The following is a 26,279-nucleotide window of genomic DNA, read 5'->3' as shown; positions in this document are numbered from 1 at the left end:
CTAATAGGCGACTATGACCTCCTGGCCATAACGGAAACTTGGCTCCATCAAGCAGCAGGGCCTGCTCTGATGCTTGCCATGAGCCCAAATTATAACATTCTCAGAGAAGACAGAAGCAATTCTTGAGGAGGTGGCCTTGCCATCATCGCTAAAAACAATCTCACCTTAAAAATAGAAGCTCCCTCAAATACCAAATCTTGCGAATCCTTAACTACCAAACTCCTAATCTCACCTTCTCATTCCATTAATATACACCTCATTTATAGGCCACCAGGTCCCATAGGAACCTTTGAGGAGGACATCTCTATGATCCTTTCAAATAACTTTAAAAACTCATCGCAAGCCATCCTTCTGGGAGAACTGAACTTAGGTTTCAACGACCACAAAGACCCACAAGCGACTAATATCGCCAATGTTATTACAGAATTAGGATTTACCCAAAGAATATCCCAACCTACTCACAATAAAGGTCGAACACTCGACTGGGTAGCCAACCACAACTGTAATGTATCCATCACCGATATCGGCACACAAATCTGGACTGACCATGCGCCAATAACCTTCCTGATAAATGAAAACACTACCCAACCTATGGAAAATATACTGGCTCCACCTCTACCAACTAGAAATAAAAAAAAAAAAAACATAACTACGGCCAAATTGCTACCACTCATCCTCCCTACTCTAAACGCCTTACCTGAATCACTCAACCCCTCAGGCGTAGTGAATGAATTCAATTCAACTATGGCCACAGCCTTGGACTCTATCGCCCCCTTGAAAATGAAAAAAAGCAAGCCTAGAGCAGATCTAAACACATGGTAAACCCCTCACCTCAAATCCCTAAGGATTGAAAAACGCAAATGTGAATCCGCCTGGCGGCTAACTCCATCTGAGACCAATAAAGCAGCTCTCACCAACGCTTCTAAGGTCTACAAAAATGAAATAAGGAGAGCTAAAAAAGAGAACTTCAACAACAGAATACTACAGGCTAAATCTGGAACCAAAGAGCTATTCATTATATTAAAAGGAACTAGAAAACCCCATCCCAGCCACGGACAATTGTGACAAAAATAAAATATGGTGCTCGAACATCCAAAAAGCGCTAAACGATAAAATAACCACACTCCAAACTAAAATTGAGAAAACAAAATATCCCTCCCTCAACCATTCAAAGAGATAAACTACCTACTGCTGCCAAACCAGAACAACAATTCAACTTTACTACAGTGACTATCCCACAGATAGAAAAGATAATACTCTCACTCAAACCATCCAACTGTCGAGGCGATATATGCCCAGCCCAACTGATAAGATGCGGCCAGAGACCTTTCCCCTTTTATTTCTAAACTCATTAATGCTTCCTTTTCTTCAGGCACGATATCAGACAACCTTGAACAATCTTGGGTTCTACCCCTCCTGAAAAAGCAAACCTTGGACCCATCCATCCAGACCAACTACAGGCCAATCACAACGGTACCATTTCAGAGTGGCTTACTTACAGATCCAAGAACATTTGGAACTGCATCAACTATTAGGCACCAGACAATCAGGTTTCACACCTCAGCACGGCACAGAAACCGCGCTCATCGATCTCTAAACCCAAATCGATGAGCTGAGAGACCATGGCAAAACAGCCTTACTCCTCCTACTGGATCTCTCAGCGGCCTTCGACCTTGTAGATCATGATGTGCTCTGTACCCACCTGGAATCGGCAGCCCACTTCTCCACACATGCTATTGCATGGATCAAATCATTCCTAAGTGGTAGAACTATGAGGGTCTTCTCTACCTCTGCAGCAGCCGACCTAGTACCCATTACATGTGGCGTTCCCCAGGGCTCCTGCGTATCCCCGACTATGTATAACATCTTCACGAAGCCCCTGTTCGATGATCTAGACCTTCTGGGTGTCACCTACACTAACTACGCAGATGACACTCAGATTCTCATCCTACTCTCGGGGGATTATGAACAGGATTTGGCCTTGGTGAATGGGATATACCTCATCATTCAGGCATGGATGGCCTGCCACGGTCTATGCCTAAATTATGACAAAACGGAACTCATCATACCGGGGAATACTCAAACATCAAAAAACTGAACAATAGATACACATCATTTGTCATAGATGGTAACACTATTAAAGTAGCAAAAGAGGTAAAAAAAAGAAACTAGGTTTCTACCTCGACTCCTGTCTCTCCCTATCAAGGCAAGTGAATGCGATGGCCTCCAGCACCACATACACCTGGAAGCTGATCAGAGCAGCAAAACCATTCCTGTCCACTAACAACTGCCTCACCTTATCAAGAGCGTTGGTACTATCCAAACTGGACTACTGCAACGCCATATATATTAGGGTCTAGTAAACACACGCTGCAAAAAAATCCAAACCTTGCAGAATAATGCCCTTAGAGCCGCCTTAGGAATCCCAAAAAGAGAGCATATCTCTGACATCAGAAGACAATCTAATTGGCTCTCTACAATTGACAAAATTAAACTTAAAAACAGCATCACTAACATACAAAAGTATCAATGATCAAGCCCCAAAATACCTAACAGAAAGGTTCCAAAGGAGAATCTCCAACAGACCCACTAGAGTAGCGTATTCCAACCAGCTAGTTGTGCCCCCCCTTCAAACTAAACACTGCCGGAGGTAACAGCGTCCCTATCAAAGCAGCCCAGCTGTGGAACTCCCTCCCTACCTCGTTAAGGTCTGACCAATCCTACTCACACTTTCGACTTAACTACATTAAATGGCTCAAAGAAAATGACTCGTAACTGACAGACACCAGGACTATCTACATCCTACCCACCTACTAATTTGGAGCGAATGCTTACTTACATCCTCCTCCATCAGAGCTTACTCCACCATGCTTTTTGCCTTAATGTATACTGTGTATACACCTCTATGTACAATTACTTGTGTATATAATTATGTACTCTACTAGGTGCACAAACTGTATATTACCTTGTTTACAAACCGTAATGTCATCACTTTTCCAATCACCAATGTATCTATTAACTACGTTTGAAATGTGTAACTGTAACCTCTAAGTTTAAAGTATTCTTGCACACGCGCCCGGATACCCTCGGGTCTGGCGCGCGCTATAAATAAATAAACTAAACTAAAATAATATTATCCAAACATTGGCAATCCAAACCGTTTTGGCTTTTGTGTAGACATGGGAAAGGTATTTGCTTGACATTCCCGAAATGGTACTAACTGGCCAATAATGGTAGCAGCTTGAAAATGGTGCATGTGCATATGATTAGCAGTGCTTGGCAAATGCCCAATACCTATACACAAGGCCAGAACTGTTAAAAATGTCTTAACAGTTTATTACACCAGTAGTTTGTTTACAGCACCAATTAAGTCATTCACACTCAGAAGACGGCTATGAAAAAAAGCCTGGAAGTCACTTTGAGTGCAAAGTTTGATTTAAAGTGTTGATAATGTTAGCTCAAAGAGATCCGAAGGGGGTGTGTTTTGGACAGGAAGTGGACGGGAATGGCCATAGAGATTTGCATGGCCTCGGGCAGTCAATGGGTGGGTAAAGAACCAAACAAAAACAAGCATGATGCCCCTCCTAAACCGCCATCTCTCCTAGATGTAGTCCACAGCATTAGTTTTGGCTTATAGGTGGTGCTAAAGTGCCACCTTATACCCAAAAATAAGAATAAAAACAGAGTTAAGAGATAAGTCTGCAAGTACAAAACGATTATTCAACGTTGCTTGCCAATTATAATGGTAAAACCAGGGCACAAAATATGCACTGCCACTGGAGGTGGCAAGTGACTTTTTTAATGGCTGGCTAGTATCTTGCAACTTTGCCCCCTTATAAAGCTCTATGGTAACGTAGGCGTCTACCAATTCAAGCAGTGTGGTTGCAAAATATTAGTATTCAATATGAACGAAACAGAAAAAACAAAACTCAGAAAGAGTTACACATCCGATGTAGCATTCCATGACTTGTACGGAAAAGCAGGCTACTAGAAAGAAAATGGGGCAAAGAAAACCAGGATGAGGAAACCAGAGCACCCGTATATGCGTGACTGAAATTCTGCCAGGGTGGAAGCATAAATACATTCATATAAATAAATGAATCAGTTCAATTACAGATTTAGTAGAGAAAGAAGAGGGATTCATTCTTGAAGGAAATGTGGTTAAAGAATGTACAGGAAACGTGGCTGGCCGCTCAGACAAGTGAAGACATTTAAGTGTGCGTAAGGGCAATTGTGAGAACGAGAATATTAAAAGCAATCGGGTGTGAGTTGCACAAGGAACGTGCTGTAAGGAAAATGTAAGAAACGCAACAAACAAAAAACAAAAATGTACATTCTTAAAACGCGACCATTCATTTATTTCCTACTCCATCAATCAATGATGACTCTTGCATGAGTGGACATCGGTTGTATCAAACAGATTTCAAATTGTGTGCAGACAGGCACCGCCTCCAGCAGACTATGGGCATCATTAAGCATCTAGAGAGTAGGGGTTTAGTGCTGCAGCCTGGTGAAGCCTCAGGAATGAATGAGCCATGTATTTATTCAATGGAAGTGCTGTGGTAGGTGCGAGAAAGTTGCATTGCCTGAGCCTCCTAATATGGACATGGGGAGAGGGACCGACTATGGGTGGCAGGGATGGACGCAAACTAATTGGGGAGCTAACTGAGGCAGTATATAGTGGTCACCATAGGGTCTCTGCACACCTCATACCACCAAAGACTACGTCAGGCCACAGAAAAAACCCTGCCTCACAACTCCAATAACCAGCAGAGAGCTATGCCATGACTTTAAATCGAACAACCAGCCACGCTCTCACATGGGAGCGGTACCAAACCCCCGGACAGAAAGAAAGGAAAATACACTCTGGCCCACTTCTCATACACAAACAGTACCTTTCTTACTAAACCATAACAGTGCAGTGACATGTCTCATCCTGAGCTTTAAAAGAACACTGAAACACAAACTCGAATTTCCCCACTGTAAAGTGAAGCAAGCCTGGAGGCCCCAGAAATTCAAATTGTACATGGCTTAAACGCCCTTTACCTGTAATGGGGGACGAAAACCAGGGAGAGAGGGTAAACAAGCTGCTCACCAAATTCCGAAAGCACTAGGCCTGGATTCAAAACGGCCACCAGCCTTTTTAAAGATCCATAACCCGAGTGAGTTCTGAACTTCAATGCCTCATTCCCAATCAGATACCTGCAGGGAACCATTTCACCCAATCGGGGAGCAGACGCCAAGGAAGTGTAGAAGATCATCAGTTCCATCTTCAGGGAGAAGGGAGGAGGGAGGAGTACAGATAAACCCTGAGCTGGCGAGTTGAGGAGGGGGGTCCAAGAGACCAAGAGAGCTGAGAACTGGCAGAGGTCAAAGGCTAGGAGTGACGGCAGACACCAGGGTACCATACCCCTTCTATGGCAAGAAGGGCAGAGGGAGAGTCAGGCCCTTGCTGACAATCAGACCTAGGAGACCCAGAGTTGCCAAGAGAAAGCTACACGCCTGCTGATGGCTAGATATCTGAGGCAATGAATGTTGAGGGCTATAACTCAGGCACGGGAAGAGACAACATCTAAAAGCTGAGAGAAAGTTAACCTTCTGAGAGTAACATCACAGGCCCTGTCAGGAGCCTGAAATCAGAAGGTGGGAGCCAGAGCCTACTGAGAGTTCAAGCCCAAGAAACCGACCTTGGGCAGATGTGTGATAACTGGAGCCTGAGAAAAAGCCATGCAAGGAGGAATAAATGCTTGCTGATAACAGTAGTAGTAATAACCTGGCAGGGGAGCAACTTTTCTGCTCGTACAGTATCCCTTTAAGCAAGGGACAGCGAGTAAACATTTCTTGCTGGTAAGTGTTCTTCAATACTGAGGAGCCTGGGAAGGCAACCCGCGGCCTAGGAGGGCCAAGACCAGAACCGGCAACACCAAGAAGCACGCTTAAAGCCATTATTCCTGTAACTGAGTGTTATATCCCTAGGATTTGGACTGAAGGATAGACTGGGACTAGCTTGGAAATTTTAACCCTTTCCCCAGGGAGACCAGGGAAACCCAGGAATAATACTAAAACCCTCACTGTTTTATTTAGTCCCATCATACTCACTGTTCACTTAGACCAGTCAGAAGGAGCATTATATTTAGTTTCCTGTGGTTTACGGTCCCCATCTGCATTCACCTAACCCCAACCTAGAGGTAAAAAGGTTCTGAACCATTTTTCATGCTTCACAAGTGTTCTGTTCGTCTCATATTATTATTACACAGGTCTCAGGTATTTCAGGTATTTCATCTAGATAACTAAAAGGTATTTTCTTGATCTGGGAAAAGGGCTCCCATACCACCATAAAGCCATGATTTAAAGACAGACAGTTGAAAATTAAATTTCAATATCTCCTTACATGTTTTACCTAGGTAAAGGGAGAATCACATTATATAAACATGTCATCCAGGACTGTGGAATTAAACCACCAATCTTGATTCTGCATTTTTGTTTCAAGATGACAACCAGATGGTTTGCATGCAGCTTTCTCTAGTTTGTTTACAATCAAAAATCGTGTGTGTGTGTGCACATCAAAATGATACATTCCCAGATAACAGCACATTACCCCTCCCATCCAGTACTGCCCAAGCGGAGGGCCCTTCAATCTTCAAACAGACTTAAAATCTCAAAAAGTAGAACATTTGGAAGGGTACACTTGGATCCACGGACATGACACAGATTCAGTTGACATCTCTTTACCTCAGACGAAAGGGGTCTTCCACCACAATTTGGTTCTCAGAGACCAAATTCTCATTTAGCACTGAACACATTCCGATATGTAGAGTAAGGAAAAAGAAAGCTACAGTACAAATACATTGGAAGTAAGCAAAGAATAGTGCTTACAGGAGTGCAAGGTGGCCGGATAATGCACCGAAGCATCACAGCATTTCCCAACTCACTGGGAGCAAAAGTATACATGGGAACAGACACTGAACATTAACCTAATGGAACCACCACTGGAGTTCTAGTCCAACTAGACCTAGACATGGGACATGAAAGAGCCTGGCCAACAGCCAAATATAAGAGGATAAACCGCACTTGACTCAGTAAAGTAAGATTCGAAGCATGTATGATGCACCCAAGTAGAAAAAGTTAACAGTCGGCAAGAAGCTGACGTGAATTAGGAGTACTGTACAGGCAATGCTTCGCAAAGGCATATACAGCAAAACAGAGAAATTACAGAAGCTGAACCTATGGGTACAGAACCTCCAACAATGTCAAAAAGTAATGTTTGGTGGGAGATGAAAGGGAGTTAGAGCACCTGAACAAGGGACCACAATACACGTAGTGAGACAGGCACTGCACTGAGTGCTTCAATTTGATACACAGGTAAAAATACAATGTATGGAAGAGTTTAAATTCTTCTACATAGCAGTCATCATCCCAACAGATATCTACTAGCCACTTTTAATCTGTACAAAATGGCAAATACTTGAATAAAAAAGTACCAATATTCCCTATAATAAGTAGGAAACAGACACAATGGAGTGTTCCCCTGGATACCACCGGCACATGTCCACTGATGTATTTGGACCAGTGGTGGTACTAGCAATCCAGGGCCCAGAGAAAGAGCTCTGAAATTACTGACTGGCCTGAAGAATAACTCTAGGACAAAAATGCATCTTTTAATTTTCAGAAATGACTAGGTGCACAGAAGTATGAATCGCAAAAATGTATCTGCTTTAGAGTTCAATAATGTGCTTGCCCCAATTAGGAACGTGAATTACTTTCTTGATTCCCTGAAATATCGTTTTACCCTCAACTTAAAAATAGGCAGTGAAAAAATGCTCCCACTGCATGATCTTATCTGAAGCCGTTGCAGCCATCTCTCTGCAGTAGAGTCCTGGTTGTGCAATTGAGTATTGTACTACTACTGGACTCCCAATTTACTGATGGAACCAGCAGAACGTGCAAGCTAGTATTCCATGGATTGGGAGAAAGGAGACTGCTCACCCAGCTGGATACATTCCAGGATATTGGTGCTTCGAAGCAGGCACATTGGCTTCTGCCAGAGTCCTGCTGGTTGTTCACGCTTACTAGTCATACACTACCAATCTTGTTTCTCTGGCTGAAAAACTCGCAATCTTGGCGGTAGAGGGGCGTGTGTGGATTAGGGAGCAGACACCTACTCTGCCAGGACAGTAGGCACAAGCAGGCAGCCCTGCCATTCTTAGAGGCAGTTATCTCCAATTGGAATTACTCCTCCACCAGAATTTAAGAGCTCAAAAAAATTCTGTTTCGTAAACAGTTGAAACTAGGATGTTTATAATATATTCAAATAAAGCCATGCATTATGGAATTGTGTTTAACTTTATTTTGTTAAACTGTCTATATTTTGTTAAGAATCATTGTACCTTGATTTACTTTGACACGATATACAAGCTATTGAAGGATAGAAAATACAGATACAAATAAATGAGACCATTGGATGCTCGGATTTTGGTGCACAATTTTGAAGCATCTTTCGTGTTCAGTTTCCAGTTCTTAAGTATGCTCTGTGGTAGTGTATGCTTCTGGTTTAACCATGTAAGCCCCTAGAACACCCGAGAGGGTATTACTGCTTTTCTACATAAAATATTAAAATGTATTTACCACTTTTATATAGAAGCCAGTAACTGAAAACTATACAGATGCTTAAATAATGTGTTACTGCCCAACACAATCCCAAAGTATAATAACCTAGGGGATAAAAACTGGGCTTGGTCACATATTAAATGGTGTAGTAATCAAACTATGCAGAGGCAGTACAAGTCTGCATTAGTGTGGCCCTAAACAGGAATATTGGATCCACTAGTTTTCCGCAGCTAATGTTTTTTTCTTATTCATCAAATTGATTTATCATTGTGGACTCAATCCGCTGGCTACTGGTAGTAGGTGGTAAAAGCAACTAACTTTAAGCAACGCATCGCAATCCAATACTGTGAGCAAGATCAATGCTGCATCTCAGTCACTTGCAGTGAAAGATCAGTAGGTTTTACTTACTCATACAGTTTTACTGAGGGCCGCACCACACAATCAAAATAAGGGTGTGTTACAACAACCAGCCATAATGTGAATAACCATAACTTTTGCTGGAAAATGAACATAATCTAGAAAAACAAGACAGTGCCTTTATGTATGTAAATGGCCTATTTAGGCATTTCAGGGACTTGCATGTTGTGGAGTGATCCTAGTCACAACAGTCAATCGAACGTGCCACTCAGAAGATCCAACATCATCAATTCTCTGAGGTTCGGCCAGATTAGCACAGAGCCACTCCTGAAACCCAGACACCTCCCTTCTACAAATAATTCTCAAATGGAACCACACCATGCATCGCAGATGCTGGAGATCAGTTAAGTGGTTGACCGGTGTCTTTTCATAATGGTGTCTCCATGGAGCTGGACCCACTGCGGTACTCGAGTGAATGGTGATAGCATAGAGCTTTTAAAAACAACAACAAGCACACCAAGAAATAAGAACACTTTTTGCTTTTCTTCTCCAAGTTTATCATGGCTCTTTAAAACACATAAAGCGTAGCCATTTCAAAATCAAGAGAAAGGCAAATAAGTCCCCCCCCTTGAGGACCCACAAATTGTCTACCCTGCGGGTGGCCCGTCCGGAAAGCACAAAGAGCAGATCCGAGTATGCATATACCCAAATGCAGAAATTTCAAAATGCAAGTGGCTTGGCGAGAAAGAAACTGCACTATCCGGTTAAGAAACAACACAAAGGTATCAAAGCTGTCAGATGGAGAATCATCAAGTCAGCAAATCTACAACTCAACAACTTCTTGGTAGCACATATGCAAGCACTTGCACAAATCACCAATCACAGTGGCCGTGCGCTACACCCAACATAAGGCCCTCATTACAGGTCATTAACAATGCTGGGGCACAGGACCAGCCCAAGTGCATCTACGGGGCCGCTGTAGCTTGAACCTACTTCCACCATCTTCAACAACACTGGATAATGAAATGCGTCCTGGGAGGTTTTGTTTTCGCTGGCATTCGTTGGGGAGAGCGTTTTACTTTATGCACAAATATTTGTGGACGTGTTGTTGAGATAATCAACGTGACGTGTTTGTCTTCGTTCCCTGGGAAGTTCCTTCTCGCGGAGGCCCGTTTGTGACAAAAACTGAACAGACTCCACGAGAAGAATTGTGCACCCCCGGCCAGTCCTGACGCTGCCCTGAAACACCCGACACCAGGAAGCCCTGCAGAGCCACTCACTGAGACGCATGATATAAATACATGAACTTTACGAAGCAAACCCGCCAAGCTTGGCTAGGAAAGCCCCCCTACATGCAGCGCTCCCCTAACCTTAAGAATAGGTCTCCATCTCAGACTCCTCATCCGTTCTGTTATAAAAGCATTCAGGTTCACCTGCCCCTTGAGAGCAGGTTTTCTGTGTCCTCTAATGTCAAAAGCACGCCCGTGTGGCGTGTGCATGTCTGGCTCTTTCTAACGATGCGTTGCCATCTTACCCCAGCCGAACTCTTGCAACCCGCCAAGTCTCTTGCACCAACCCAGCCTCCATCTGATCTCTCAGCACCAAATCCGTCCCATGACACCAAACCAACCTGGTCTTTCTTTACAGCTGGCGTGCGCCAAGTGATCAAACTGGCATACAAAACAGACTCGCGCAAAGCAGTTATGTACTAACCTCTAGTTCAAGCTTGCACACACACCCATCTCCTCCGCGGCCCCTTCTGGTCTCTAGCAATAACATTACCGTTCTGATCTCTTGACAACACAGTGCAGCCCCCTCAACCCCTTCTGATCGCTCACTCGCTCTCTGATTTCTCACAGAGAATCTAAAATCCCCATGATCTCAACCGGATTTCCCCTACCTATGGCTTTCATCTCGCATTTCATGTATTTCGCAATACGTGGGCACGCTATAATTTCTCACAGGCCCCCCTCCCAAATGACTAACAACCATAACCTCCAACCACTTCCACTGCCCCGATCCCCTTTATTCTCTCACCAACCCCACGTGCTGATCTAGCGCATTTATCTCAAGCAATGTTATCTCTGGACTCTATCACTCCGTCTGAATACATTCTGCCCCATCTGTTGCACTCTGCCCGGTCTTAAAACGGCTACACGAAATGCGAACTACTTGCAATAGCAAAGTGGCCGAGAAAAATCCCAGCAATCTATCTGCACTTCCGCTCCTGCAAGCTATTTATACTGCCCCCGAGATCTACTGCGCTACCACCCTAGTGGTCCACTCTGCCCTCGGTAGATTCTCGTGCAACACCACCCCTGTGGTCTCCTGCATTGCTACCATTACGATCTAGTGCACTGCCACTGTGCTACCAAACACACTACCGATTATGGTATGTTTAAACTGTCCGTTCTGCTCTCTTGCACAGTTACTCGTCTGATCGCCTGCACTACCACAATTCTGATCTGTGCTGCCCCCTGCATTCCATGTCACTTGATCTGCCATCCTTATGAGCGATCTGTAATGCAACGTTATGTTTTATGGCTTGCAATGATCGCATTCAATGTCTTCTTCCACTTACCCAGCTTGCCCCGGGACTCCTCGAGCTTCTGAATCTGGTTCTCCAGGAAAAGCATTGCCACCCCGAAGGCCAGCACCCCGAGCAGCTGCAACTTGGGCGGCATCATGATCCGTAAGAGCCCCATGAGGGCGTGATCTCACCACAGCATAGCGAAGGCAGCTGAGTGGAGCATGGTGAGGGGAGACGGAAAGGAAGTGGCGGCACAACGGCAGTGGGGCTCCGGGAGCCACCTCTGACAGGAGCCGCGCGGAATCTTTGGCTAAGCGCACTAGTGTCTACTGCGCATCCATGACACTGAAGCTAGCAGTGGAGGCAGCAGCTGAACACGTCACTTTCTTCTCAAGCTCCGCCCCCTACGGCTGCTCGGCAACCAGGTGTTACAATAAATTCAGTTCCCCTTGCAGATCGTTTTCCCCCTGTCACGCTACGCATGCTCGGCGGCATGCGCAGCTCAGGCGCCTGCACGCGAGTGGCTGATTTCACAAACGTGAGAAACCTCTCAACTGCGCACGCTCTGGAACGACAGGAAGGTATTGGTTGGCTCGCAATAAAACGCAGGAAAACGTTCAGTAGTACTCTCATCTTCCTGCGGTGTCATCAAATTACTGATTAAGGTGAACAATGACGGGAAATGTTTAATGTCACGTTTAAAACACTTGCCTGTGTACATAGATGCCAACTTTTTAAAGTGTACGCACTAGGGTCACTTGTGTTGCCGACACCCCGATTCTCCCCTCAAAAATGTATGTAATAACTACATCCACCACCCTAAAAAGGGTGCAATGTGCTATGAACCCACCCCTTTGAGAGCACATTTCATTAGCATCAGGAACAAGCAGACCTCGCTTTGATTTACCTTTTGTAATTTCTTTTTAAGTTAATTGATTTTTATTGAAAGTTAAGAATAATTAAGTAGACATTACAGCAAATTGTATGAAAAGTGAAATACATCATAGTTAATATAATTCTGTAGTTAACTGCATACAATATTAAATATAATAAACCCTATAAAAATATGAAGTAAAACCATAGCATGGTTTGGGACAAACCGGGGAGAACAGTGGGACAAACAGGAGAGGACAGACACACATGGTAAGGGAAGAGTAGGAAGAGAGAAGAGCAATAAATGCAAAAAAGGAGCATTTTATGTTAAGTAATCATGAAAGGCATTCCATTTGTTATGAAACTTAGGGAGAGTTTTTGTTCATAAGGCATACATTTTTTCAATTCTGTGAAAAGAGCAAACAGTGTTCCACCATAAATCATAAGTCAATTTTCAAGCATTTTTCCAATTAGACACAATAAGATGGAAGGCAACATATACCAAAAAATCCAATCACAACATTACGTAATGTGAGAGGTTCCTGAAACGAAAACATTTTTTGTAAGCATTTCCATATGAGTCCAAAATGTAAAAACAAAATTACTGTTAAAGATTGAATGAATGAAATCTGCAGGAGAAGATTGGCAGGACCACTTGCACTTTGCACTTTGACTGGAGTTACACATTTTGGCAACCCTTTGTGGTGTAAGATATGCTCTATGTAATATGAAATAGTGTGATTGAGTGAGATTTGCAGCTATATCTTAGTCCACATTTCTTGAGTGATTTGTAAGTTCCAATCAGATTCCGACAGGGTATAGAGTTAAGCGGTAGTATCAATGGGCTGATTGAGAATGGAATAGAATTTGGATGCTTTGGTGGAGTGACAGTACAAAATTAGTTCTAAATATTTTGCGGGAATTTTATGTGTATAATGAGGAGTAGCTTTAGCAATAAATTTAGTGAAACTGGAATACGTTTTAAAATCTGATTTAAATTGAAGCGAGTACAGAGGTCTTGGAAAGGTATGGGAGCATTATTCTTAAATAAATGTGAGACTAGGAAAATTCCGGCTGAGTACCATTTATGTAGGATGCCAAGTTTGGGTTTATGAGAAAAAAGCTTTATTAAACCACAAGAAGGCACTGGAGATATCTTGGATATTATCACATGTTGTAATTAAGGAATTCCATACTTGTTTGAAGGAGGATAGACAGGGACTTTTTTTATTCCAGGCCATGAGGATGTTTTGAAAAAATGAGTAAAGGACAAAGGAGTAATTAGTTTTGATTCCAAAAGAATCCATCAGGGGGTGTTAATAAATTGGGGTTCAGAAGGTAAACATAAGGTAACTTGTCTTAATAAAAAGGATTTCTGGTATTTAAGGAAGTCTGGAAAATTCACTCAACCAGAAGGTTTACTGGATTTCAACTTATTGAGAGCACTTTTGGCAGATTTATCTTTCCACAGGAATTGAACTAACATTTTGTCTATTTTGTTAAAGAATTTGGGAGTAGTACTGGTATCATAATGGAGAATAATGGGCCCAAGAGTCATTTTAATAGAGTCTAGTCAGAGAGGAACAAAGGAGACCAGTGATTAATGGATGAGTTAATTTTATCAATAATCATATTCTGGGTTAGGTTTAGAGTTGACGCAAGGTTATTAGCGATAGGGATCCCTAGGTATTAAACAGATTAAGTACACCATTTCATTCCAAAAAGAGGTGTAGAGGTGTGTTTGCTAATGTACATGAATTTGTAAGGGGCAACATTTCAGATTTGTCATAGTTCAATTTATAGCCAGAGACACAAGCAAATTGATCTATGGTAGACATAAGTGCTGTGAGGGAAGAGTTGGGATCTGATAAGTAAAGTAGAATATCATCCGCCTAAGCAGTGAACCTAAAAGTAAAATATTTAATCGTGATACCTTTAATGCTATCATTGATGGTAATACTTTGGAGTAAAGGTTCTAAAGCTAAAACAAAAAGGAGCGGGAGAGTGGACAGCCCTGTCTAGTGCCTCGTGAGATGGGAAAAGCTTTAGGGAAGGTGTTATTAATACAAATCCTGGTTGAGGGAGATGAGTATAGAAGTGACACTAATTTGATAAAGGTAGGGCTGAACCCGTGCCATAAGAGAGATTGAAAAAGAAAAGGTCAAGAGACTCTATCAAAAGCTTTTTCAGCATCTAGAGCAAGGAGGAAAAGAGGATCAGTAGAATCTTGCACATGTATAAGAGTATTGAAAATAATTCTTGTATTGGATGAGGCAATCCTTCCTTTAATGAAGCCTCTTTGATTAATGTTAATTAGTTTATGCATAATACCATCCAGACGGCAGGCAATTATTTTGGCTAAGATTTTGGGATCTGAATTAATTAGTGAGATGGGACGGTCATTTTTAACCAAAGAGGGGTCTTTGTCCAGTTTGGGAAATAAAATAAGAAATGCTTCTCCAAAAGAGCCTGTGCTAGAGCCTGAGGCGAGAAAATGATTGTAGATTTCGAGAAGGTTAGGAGATAGTAGGGATGAAAAGGAATGATAAAAATCTATTGGAAAACCATCTGGTCCAGGGGCTTTACCGATTTTAAGATCTAAAATAGCTTTATGTATTTCTTGCAACAAAATCGGGTTATAAAGGAATGAACGGTCTATTGGATGTTCGTTGATCTTTTTATAAGAGCTGAGATATTTAAGAATATTGTCACTGAGAATTGTTTGATCTGCCAAGTAAATTTGGGATTAAAACTAAAAAAAATGTGTCATTAATTTGTTGCGAATTAGAAACTCATATTTTGTTGGTTAATTATTGAAGTTATGACATTTTTTTCCTTTTTAGATAAGCGGCTAATAATTTACCCGATTTATTGGATCTGCCATAAAATTTCGCTTTGGATATTAATAAAGAGGAGCAGGCTTTATTTGTGCTATATTTGTTTAATTCTATACGTTGTGCAAGAAGGGATGTGAAGCAGTCCTCTGTGGGATTATTGAAGTACGCCTGTTCTATTGACTTTATGGAGCAAATAAGGTCTTGGGAGTGTTAAGACGGATTTCTGAACTCTGTCCTGGTGGCGCAGAAGTTCAGAAGGCCAACCTAATTACTTGGAACAGGGTAACCTCTGGACGAGCCAGACCAATCAAGGTAGCGATCGCGGCGGTCAAGACTAGGTCTCAAGAGGGGTGAGGGTGACTGAAAGCCCGCAATGAGCACACAAAGCAAGAGCGCTTACAAACTACTCCAAACAGTTGTTATTTCAAAAATAGATACACATTTATTTTAAGGCCTTTAAAATAATCACCGTAGCGAGAACATCACAATACTAAGCCAACACAGACCATATCAACACAATATATATACAAATACGACAGTCACAAGCATTAGAGGCACGAAATGTGTAGTCCACCTGCAAGGGAAGGAAAACAGGCAGTGCGATAACGCTTTAGACTCCGTTCGCCTTCAGAGGCACCTAACTAGATGGAAGTCCGAGCCCTGCGAAGAGTGGAGCCTTGTGCTCAAAGTACCTGCACACGCTGCTGCCAACGGGCAAAAGGAGAAGCTCTTTGGAGGAAGTCAGGCAGTTCGGGTTAGTGCACCACAGAAGAAGAACAGGTTCCGCGACTCAAGCGCAGCCTCCACAGCGAGCAGAAGCAGAGCGCGAGTACGGACAAAAGGGTGCTGTTTTTACACAGCGGGGAAAAGCAATGGGCTACTGCAGGAGGGCGACCAGATCCTAGCTATACTACTCACCGGTCCCCGAAGCAAGCAGACCCAGGCTTCTCCACGTTAGTTTCAGCAGCTGGCAGGTTCAGAAGAGCAGGGAACGCCTCGTCGTCGTGTAGAGCAAAAAGACGTCCCAATCGAAGAAACCTGCACAGTTTTGTCACCACCGCAGGGCAACGGAGCGGCCGTGTGTATCCGAGCCAAATGTACACTCCTCCCTTCAGACCTGGGAACGCCAAGTGCACGAAGCGTGGGAGAGTGACAAGGACTCGAAATACAACACAACCTGGCGGCGGTTACAGAGCAGGACTCCCTTGTAAGCTGGTCAGTCAAGTGGATGGCCCAGAGACGCTTCCGAAGGCTTACTTGGCAGGAGATGATGAAGTCGCCAGGAATAGCTGTTCCTGCTATTCCAAAGGTCGAAGCACCAGTACAGGCCTTCTGGTTCGATCAAAGGAGGAAAGGGTTTCACAGGACGACAGCAGTGCAAAGGAGGATTCCTTCAGCGGGTCACCAGCGATTCCTCGGTCCAGCCTCGTGGTTGCAGGATACTTGGCTCCTGTATTCCTTCGTTCGTGAGAACTCAGGAGATCGACCTGGTAGTGGTGTTTCCAGCCCCCTCTTATCCACGGTTCCCTTCGCGCCAAAACGGAGGGGAGCCAATGGGAGATCCGCTCATCAACACACATACCATACGTGGACCAATCACGGACCACGGTGGTCCCAGGCATTCACAGCACCCTAGACTCTCTGGCACCCAGGATGTGTATTGGGACCAGACATCCCAGCCCACACCCTGGAGGCACACAAACGACATGTAGAAGCCCGCGAAAGCAACCACGGTTCGCGGGAAAGTACATGCCCAAATAAGGAAGGCCCCGGGTCAGCTCGACCTGGGGAAGGTGAAGGGAGCAAGACGGTCAGTGGACAAGACAAAGGAGCCTCGTGGTCTGGCCATTTTGGGAGCCAGGCCACCATTTTGGGTTCAGTGCGAAAAACTCGCTCAGAACGCCAAAAGGAGCTCAAAATACACAAATCGATCGCTGCCACCATTCCAGTCCCTGAATGACTTGCACCGATCAAAATACCATCCTAAAAGAGTATCTAGGGCCCGTAGAAGGCTAGAGACCCAAGAGAGCTGTAACTTAGCTTACAGTGCCCTCTTGTGTCATGTTGCACCAAAGCCGCAACATGATAAAAGAAACTACGGGAAACAGCGCTCCCCGGTACTGACTGTCTTAAGGGCATGTCAGGTTCCCCGTAAGAAAGGAGCGAAAGCCCAGAGGAGTGCGGAAGAAGGCTGCACTTCTCTGGCAAAGTCAAGAACAAGGTGAAAAACAACAGCAAAAAGTTTAGGGGTTGCCACATGGAAGGAAAATTACCTACAATTATGAAATCTTTCCTAACACTCGCCCCTCCCAGACTATGGACAGGGGGAACTAATCCACCCCTGGATGAGTCTCTTGTTCAGGTCGGTTAAACATTCTGGACAACCCATCAGCATTGCTATGTTGGACACCTGGCCTATGCTCAATAGTGAAGTCGAAGCCTTGTAGACTTATGGACCACCTAAGCAACTTTGGATTCTCCCCCTTCATGTTCATTAGCCACTTTAACGGCTTATGGTCAGTTTGCACAGTGAAGTGGGTCCCATAGAGGTAGGGCCTCAGCTTCCTTAGGGCCCACACAACAGAGAAACATTCTTTCTCTACCGTGGACCATCTGAGCTCTCTGTCCTTAAGCTGGCGACTAATAAAACCGATAGGGTGTTCCTTACCCTTCTCATCTACTTGTGATAGTACAGCTCCTATCCCAGTGTCAGAGGCGTCCGTCTGCACGATAAAAGGTCTTTGATAATCCGGGGCCCTAAGTACAGGGGCCTGGCACAAGGAGTCTTTTAAGCCATTGAAGGCCTTCTCACACTCGTCGGTCCAAGTTACCTTCTTGGGTTTCTTCGGAGTTGTGAGGGCAGTCAGAGGAGCAGCTATGGTGCCATAGTCTGCCACAAAATTGCGGTAATACCCCGTGAGTCCTAAGAAGGCTCTCACTTGGGTTTGCGTAGTGGGGGTAGGCCAGTCTTGTACTGCTTGTACTTTACTGGGTAGAGGCTGTATCCTCCCTCCACCTACTTCATGTCCAAGGTAAACCACTGAGCCTTGTCCAATCTGGCATTTACTAGCCTTTATGGTCAAGTGGGCTTTCTGAAGAGCCTGGAGCACAATCCCGAGGTGTTTCACATGGTCTTCCCAGGTGGCACTGAAAACTGCTATATCGTCCAGATATGCAAGACAGAATTCGTCCAACCCATTCAACACATGATTTACAAGCCTCTGGAAAGTGGCAGGTGCATTCTTCAACCCGAACGGCATTACCCGGAATTGGTAAAGGCCGTCTGGAGTAGTAAATGCTGTCTTCTCCTTGGCATGCTCTGCTAAAGCTATTTGCCAATAGCCAGCAGTGAGGTCAAACGTGCTGAGGTACTTGGAGGCACCCAAAGTATCCACCAGCTCATCTGTTCGAGGCAAGGGGTGTGCATCTGTCTTGGTGACAGCATTCAGAGCCCTGTAATCCACGCAGAACCTCAATTCAGAGGTGCCTGCCTTTGGAACCAACACCACAGGGCTGGACCAAGGACTACTAGAGGGTTCAATCACCCCAAGGTCTAACATCTTGTTGACCTCGGTCTTAATATAAGACCGTACTTTGTCTGACATCCTGTATCCCCTACTTTTGGTAGGTACACTGTCTCCTGTGTCAATGTTATGTTTGCACCAAGGTGTCAAACCAGGCGACTGTGAAAACAGGGGGGAAAACTGCCTAAGCAAACTTTTCACCTCAGCCTGCTGATCAGAAGTCAGGTGAGGGGCCACTCGGACACCCTCAAAGGAGCTATCTGAAGGACCGCTTTGGAACAGGTCGGGGAGAGGTTCAGACTCCTCTTCCTCAACGTCTGAAGCCAGTAGCAGTGCTGCGATTTCGACTCTTGGGACGAAAGCCTTCAGCCTATTCACGTGAAACACTTTTGGAGCCTGTCCAGGCCTTCCAAGGTCCACTAAATAGTTAACCTCACCCAGGGGCTCCACCACTGTGTAAGGGCCTGACCATTTGTCCTGTAAAGCTCGAGGCCTTATGGGATTCATGATCAGGACTTGCTGACCAGGTGTAAAGTTGATGAGGGAAGCTTTCTGGTCATACCAATGTTTCACCAGCGCTTGTCCTGCCTTCAATTTATCACTAGCCAAGCCCATCAGAAGTACCATCCGTTTTCTGAGCCCTAGCACATAATCAACTACGTTGGTAGTAACAGGGGGAGTGGGCATCTCCCATCCCTCTTTGACGATGGCTAAGGGTCCCCGTACGGGATGACCGAACAGAAGTTCGAAGGGGCTGAAGCCAACACCCTCCTGTGGTACCTCTCGGTAGGCAAACAGTAAGCATGGTAAAAGAAGATCCCATTTTCTTCTCTGGGGCTCCTCCAGAGCCCCAATCATGCTCTTTAACGTTCTGTTGAAACGTTCCACCAGACCATTGGTCTGGGGGTGGTATGCAGAAGAGAACTTGTAGGTGACCCCACATTCTTTCCACATAGCCTGCATATACTTCGACATAAAGTTGCTGCCACGATCTGACACAACTTCTTTAGGGAAGCCAACCCTAGTAAATATGCCGAGTAAAGCTTTTGCAACTGACTTGGCAGTTACAGTTTTCAATGGGATGGCCTCAGGATACCTGGTTGCATGGTCGACCAGCACCAGGATAAACCTATTGCCCGAGGATGTTTGTGGGTCCAGGGGACCAACGATGTCGATCCCTACCCTTTCAAATGGTACCCCCACAACTGGGAGCGGTACCAACGGAGCTTGGATTGTCGCGCCAACCTTACCAGACAACTGGCAGGAGGCACAACTCCTGCAGTGACTTTCTACTTGCACCCCCATCTTGGGCCAGTAGAAGTGCATGGATAACCTTTGCTTGGTCCTCTTCATACCAAGGTGACCAGCAAGGGGAACTTCATGTGCCAACTGCAGGAGGAAGGGCCTAACAGCAAGGGGAACCACCAACCTCCTATGGTCTCCTTCTGTAGACTCTGTGGGCTCACTATACAGGAGTCCACCTTCCCAATAAATCCTATGCTTCCCAGGAGGTTCACCCTCAAGCTGGGAGCAGGCCTGTCTCCTTAGGCCTTCCAGAGATGGGCACTCACGTTGGCCTTTACTGAATTCGTCCCTATCAGGACCTCCTTCAACTAACAAGTCTTTTAGTTCAGGATGATCGTTGGGGTCGAATACTTCAGGCATCGCCACCTCCTCGTCAGGCCCGGGCGATTGACCAACTTCCTCCACCGCAGTGGTAGGCGAGCTCGGGGGAATATTCTCTTTCCCTCGTCGTGACTTGTTGACTCCTTTCGCCTTGGGTTTCCCCTTCGGCTGGGGCGGCGTATTGGACTTGGCCAATGCTGCCCGTGCTTGAGACCGTGTGTAGGGTCTTTCGGCAGTGTCTCCTACGAGCCCTAAAGCTCTGAGATCATTACCCAACAAGACCTTTCCCGGGACGTTTCTCTGAATGCTCACTGGAATCCTGACTGCTGTACCATTTAAAGTAAGATTTACAGGTATTACTGGAAACATACGGAGGGGGCCGTCAGCCAACTTAGTGGGCATCAGAGTAGCTCTGGCAACTTCCTCTGAGTCTACCAAGGTAGAATCCACTACAGTGCGACTGCACCAACTATCCCTAAGAGCTGGAGTATCCACTCCATTGATCAGCACACTGTCTTTAAAGTAGTGCTTGGTATTATCCGGAATCCTAGCATAAGCCTCTGCGACTTTAGGCTCCCAGGAACCCAGGGACACTAAAACTACCTCAGCCTCTATTCCGCTGGGAAATGAGTCTGAGGAGAAGGATGCTTCTGTAATCTCTTCTTCCTCGTAGGAGGAGAAGGCCAGATTAGCGGAGTGGACCCCCAAAGGTCTAACCTTACACCGGGGATCCCCCTTCACATGGTCAGTTGCTCCACAAGAAAAACAAGCCCCAGTGGGTCTGTTTACGTAGGGAGGCTTATTGTAACCAGAGTTCTGTTTCGGAGGCTGACCTCCACTACCCTGTGAGTTCTCTTGTGTCTTACCCTTGTTTTTCTTTTTGTGGCCCTTATGGGAAGAAGATTTAGCAGATTCCCCACCCTCCATATCTTTGGACTTTTTCCCTTCCTCCTGCTTACCAGGATGAGTTTTGTCCTTATGGGACACTCGATGTGACACCCATAAGTCTGCTGCAATGGCCAGCTTCTTAGGATCTATCTCCTTCGAATCGGCCAAATGCTGCTTAAGCTCCGGGGAAGAAGAAGCAAAAATGTGTTCCAACATGACAAGATTTATCATGCCTTCGAAGGTAGAAACCTTATAACCTTCGACCCAGCCAGTTAAGTTTTTCAAAGATTCAGCGACATAAGATACCCAAGTACCACCTTCCTTTTTCTTATACTCTCGAAAACGCTTTAAATATTGGGCCGGAGTCTTCCCAAACTTTAAAATGAGAGTTTGCTTTAACATTGCGAAATCAGCTCGCTCAGCCTTCGACATTTCCATAATGGCACTACAGCCAGAATGGGGCAGTCTACTGAGCAACCACGCAATCTTATCAGCATTGTCAACTTCTTGAACCTCGCATGCATACTCAAACGCATTCAGCCAGTCCATAATGTCATTCCTTTCTTCATACACACTGAGCAGATCTTTCGGAAACCGTGGATGAGAGGAAGCCCCAGACCCATGTCCAGGACCCTTGGACCCATTTGCAACCTGAAGCTTGGCCAGTTCCAACTGGTGATCCCTGTCTTTTTGTTTTTCTGCCTGTTCGATTTTTAGTTTGGCTATGCTGAATTCAAGCTCCTGCTGCCTAAACCGCAGCTCTTGCTTCTTGAATTCAAGCATAGCCTCCCCATCAGCACTGGCAGAGGAAACATTAGACATCACATCCTCCCTGTCCTCGTGGTCGGGATGGATCAGTGCAGCGGCAGAACCGTCGGTTCTACCAGTGAGAGCAGCCCCACCACCTTCTGCACTGTCCTCAGAAGTTATAGCGTCAAGCTGCGCTTCTTGCCACGCCACGATTCTTTGGATCATTTCCAATTTAGTGCCTTGAGAGGAAACACCTCTCTCCGCACACATCTTCTTCAATGTTTCTGATTTGGAAGCATTTAAAGTTAACAAGGTATTTGTTTCCATACTGTTTGATAGGACTATGGCCTTTTTATAGTTATACTACAACAATTCACTACGTGTACTGGTTGGAATAACCTGAAATGCCTTAGTTCGAGCGCAACACTGGATACCTTCAGTCGTATCCCACCGCTGTACACCAATTTGTTAAGACGGATTTCTGAACTCTGTCCTGGTGGCGCAGAAGTTCAGAAGGCCAACCTAATTACTTGGAACAGGGTAACCTCTGGACGAGCCAGACCAATCAAGGTAGCGATTGCGGCGGTCAAGACTAGGTCTCAAGAGGGGTGAGGGTGACTGAAAGCCCGCAATGAGCACACAAAGCAAGAGCGCTTACAAACTACTCCAAACAGTTGTTATATCAAAAATAGATACACATTTATTTTAAGGCCTTTAAAATAATGACCGTAGCGAGAAAATCACAATATCACAATACTAAGCCAACACATACCATATCAACACAATATATATACAAATACGACAGTCTCAAGCATTAGAGGCACGAAATGTGTAGTCCACCTGCAAGGGAAGGAAAACAGGCAGTGCGATAACGCTTTAGACTCCGTTCGCCTTCAGAGGCACCTAACTAGATGGAAGTCCGAGCCCTGCGAAGAGTGGAGCCTTGTGCTCAAAATACCTGCACACGCTGGTGCCAACGGGCAAAAGGAGAAGCTCTTTGGAGGAAGTCAGGCAGTTCGGGTTAGTGCACCACAGAAGAAGAACAGGTTCCGCGACTCAAGCGCAGCCTCCACAGCGAGCAGAAGCAGAGCGCGAGTACGGACAAAAGGGTGCTGTTTTTACACAGCGGGGTAAAGCAATGGGCTACTGCAGGAGGGCGACCAGATCCTAGCTATACTACTCACCGGTCCCCGAAGCAAGCAGACCCAGGCTTCTCCACGTTAGTTTCAGCAGCTGGCAGGTTCAGAAGAGCAGGGAACGCCTCGTCATCGTGTAGAGCAAAAAGACGTCCCAATCGAAGAAACCTGCACAGTTTTGTCACCACCGCAGGGCAACGGAGCGGCCGTGTGTATCCGAGCCAAATGTACACTCCTCCCTTCAGACCTGGGAACGCCAAGTGCACGAAGCGTGGGAGAGTGACAAGGACTCGAAATACAACACAACCTGGCGGCGGTTACAGAGCAGGACTCCCTTGTAAGCTGGTCAGTCAAGTGGATGGCCCAGAGACGCTTCCGAAGGCTTACTTGGCAGGAGATGATGAAGTCGCCGGGAATAGCTGTTCCTGCTATTCCAAAGGTCGAAGCACCAGTACAGGCCTTCTGGTTCGATCAAAGGAGGAAAGGGTTTCACAGGACGACAGCAGTGCAAAGGAGGATTCCTTCAGCGGGTCACCAGCGATTCCTCGGTCCAGCCTCGTGGTTGCAGGATACTTGGCTCCTGTATTCCTTCGTTCGTGAGAACTCAGGAGATCGACCTGGTAGTGGTGTTTCCAGCCCCCTCTTATCCACGGTTCCCTTCGCGCCAAAACGGAGGGGAGCCAATGGGAGATCCGCTCATCAACACACATACCATACGTGGACCAATCACGGACCACGGTGGTCCCAGGCATTCACACCACCCTAGACTCTCTGGCACCCAGGATGTGTATTGGGACCAGACATCCCAGCCCACACCCTGGAGGCACACAAACGACATGTAGAAGCCCGCGAAAGCAACCACGGTTCGCGGGAAAGTACATGCCCAAATAAGGAAGGCCCTGGGTCAGCTCGACCTGGGGAAGGTGAAGGGAGCAAGACGGTCAGTGGACAAGACAAAGGAGCCTCGTGGTCTGGCCATTTTGGGAGCCAGGCCACCATTTTGGGTTCAGTGCGAAAAACGCGCTCAGAACGCCAAAAGGAGCTCAAAATACACAAATCGATCGCTGCCACCATTCCAGTCCCTGAATGACTTGCACCGATCAAAATACCATCCTAAAAGAGTATCTAGGGCCCGTAGAAGGCTAGAGACCCAAGAGAGCTGTAACTTAGCTTACAGTGCCCTCTTGTGTCATGTTGCACCAAAGCCGCAACATGATAAAAGAAACTACGGGAAACAGCGTTCCCCGGTACTGACTGTCTTAAGGGCATGTCAGGTTCCCCGTAAGAAAGGAGCGAAAGCCCAGAGGAGTGCGGCAGAAGGCTGCACTTCTCTGGCAAAGTCAAGAACAAGGTGAAAAACAACAGCAAAAAGTTTAGGGGTTGCCACATGGAAGGAAAATTACCTACAATTATGAAATCTTTCCTAACAGGGAGAACTTTTCATTTTGTTTTTTCTTAAAGGATGTATAGCGTATAATGAATCCACGCAATGTGGCTTTAAAGGCATCCAAATTGTTATGTATAGATGTATCAAGGGTATTATTAAGGGTAAAGAATTCAGTAGTAAAGATATTCATTTGTTGGATAAAATCTGGGTCATTCAGTAAAAAGGAGTTAAATCTCAATCTGGGTGAATGGAAAGGCAATGGATCCCATTCCAGGACAGTAAGCACAGGAGCATGATCAGAAATATTAATGGGGCCAATTTCAGAATGAAGAATTTTGGGTGCAAGACGGAAGTTTATAAATATATGATCTATTCTAGAAAGTGATTTGTGTGGGGGGCGGGAAGGTATATTCTTTCGCCTCTGGATGGCAGAAGTGCCATGTATCAACAAGGGCAAGAGCTTCTATAAAATGGAGGAATTGTTTGTGTGATTTTGTATTGATAAATTTGGATTGGGATTTACGGTCTAGGGTAAAATCACAAATTTGGTTGCAATCTCCGCAAATAATGAGACAATCAGATTTTTTTCTGAAAATAGTGTGTTTTAAATGGCTCCAAAATGATGGCCCAGGAGTATTGGGGCCGTAGATATTAAGAATTGGGACCGCTATCTTGTTGATAATGGAGTCACTAGTAGACCATCGTGCCAAGGAATCATGTTGATGATCAATTAACTGAAATGATGTTTTTTTTATGTATGAGGATACTAACTCCACCCTTCTTATCAACTGCAGGTGCAAAAAAGGCATGCTTGATCCAAGATTTAATCAATTTATTATTTTATTCTATCAAATCTAGGTGCGTTTCCTGAATACATGCAATGCCAGGGTTACTTTTCCATAGATGGCTAAGGATTCTTTGTCTTTTAATAGGGTTGTTAAGCTCTTTAACATTCCAAGATAATACTTTAATACTCATAGATCTAAGGAGTTATGTAGTGATATTAAAAAAGAAAAGAAAAGGACATAAAAAGAGCAATGATAAAATGAAATAGAAAGGATAAGGTCGTAATGATTAGAGTCAGTTTGTTTACATTAATAGTTAGCCCCTCTGATACAATGATATATTTGATATAATACAGATGAGAGCAGGGTAAGGAAAACACATGAGGAGAAGTGACAACCAGAACAAACAAATATTTGATTCTAAAAATGGTAACAATCGTACAAGAGAACATTAAGACATGAGTGATCCGGAATTTGAAATGCAAACCAAACAGGAATCTGTTAGGAACTGCCGTAGAAGATAGCAAGACGGCACACATTGCATTAATGAGGCAGACAGAGTTAAATCTATATGTATGACAAGATTGGGCTAACTATTGATAAGTAGATAAGAACAACATCTGAGCAAAAATAAACCAGGAGTAGTGAAGGGAGGAATTAAACTTATCATGAAGTTGGAGTGACTTCTAACCCAGTATGTTTAATCAGAGAACTGGATTTATCCCTTTGTTTTTCAGGGTTGTCAAACACCTTGGCAGATGAGTTGAGTTCAGATGTACTCCTGGAGTGGTAGAGTTTACCGGATTGAATTTTTCCCCGGACCTGTAGATTGTGGGCCAGTTGAGGAGGTTCATTGGAATAATTATGATCTTTGCAGGTCAATGCACAGGGCATGGTGTCCATATCGGAGGATTGAAGGGATTGCACATAATCATATAAATCTTCAGGGTTCAAATATTATTCCGTAATGCCTCCTGGA

At 44.9% G+C, this 26,279-nt stretch overlaps 1 protein-coding gene across 2 annotated transcripts in view; it reads right to left on the bottom strand.

The window, feature by feature from the left end:
- The window catches only part of HS2ST1 (heparan sulfate 2-O-sulfotransferase 1), a 523,976-nt gene extending 511,978 nt beyond the window's left edge, over positions 1–11,998 (bottom strand). The window contains exon 1 of one of the 2 annotated variants that reach the window (XM_069641735.1): positions 11,546–11,998. In XM_069641735.1, the coding sequence (XP_069497836.1) occupies positions 11,546–11,669 (124 nt within the window). In that variant the 5' untranslated portion in view covers positions 11,670–11,998. The remainder of the gene's footprint in view (positions 1–11,545) is intronic. The other variant, XM_069641736.1, reaches the window with a different exon arrangement.
- Positions 11,999–26,279: the final 14,281 nt, after the last annotated feature.

Source organism: Ambystoma mexicanum, chromosome 1q (genome assembly GCF_040938575.1).
Source record: "Ambystoma mexicanum isolate Mex_15411 chromosome 1q, UKY_AmexF1_1, whole genome shotgun sequence".
NCBI lineage: Eukaryota > Metazoa > Chordata > Amphibia > Caudata > Ambystomatidae > Ambystoma > Ambystoma mexicanum.
The sequence above is the reverse complement of the archived record's forward strand: the minus strand, read 5'-3'. Positions and strand labels throughout refer to the sequence as shown.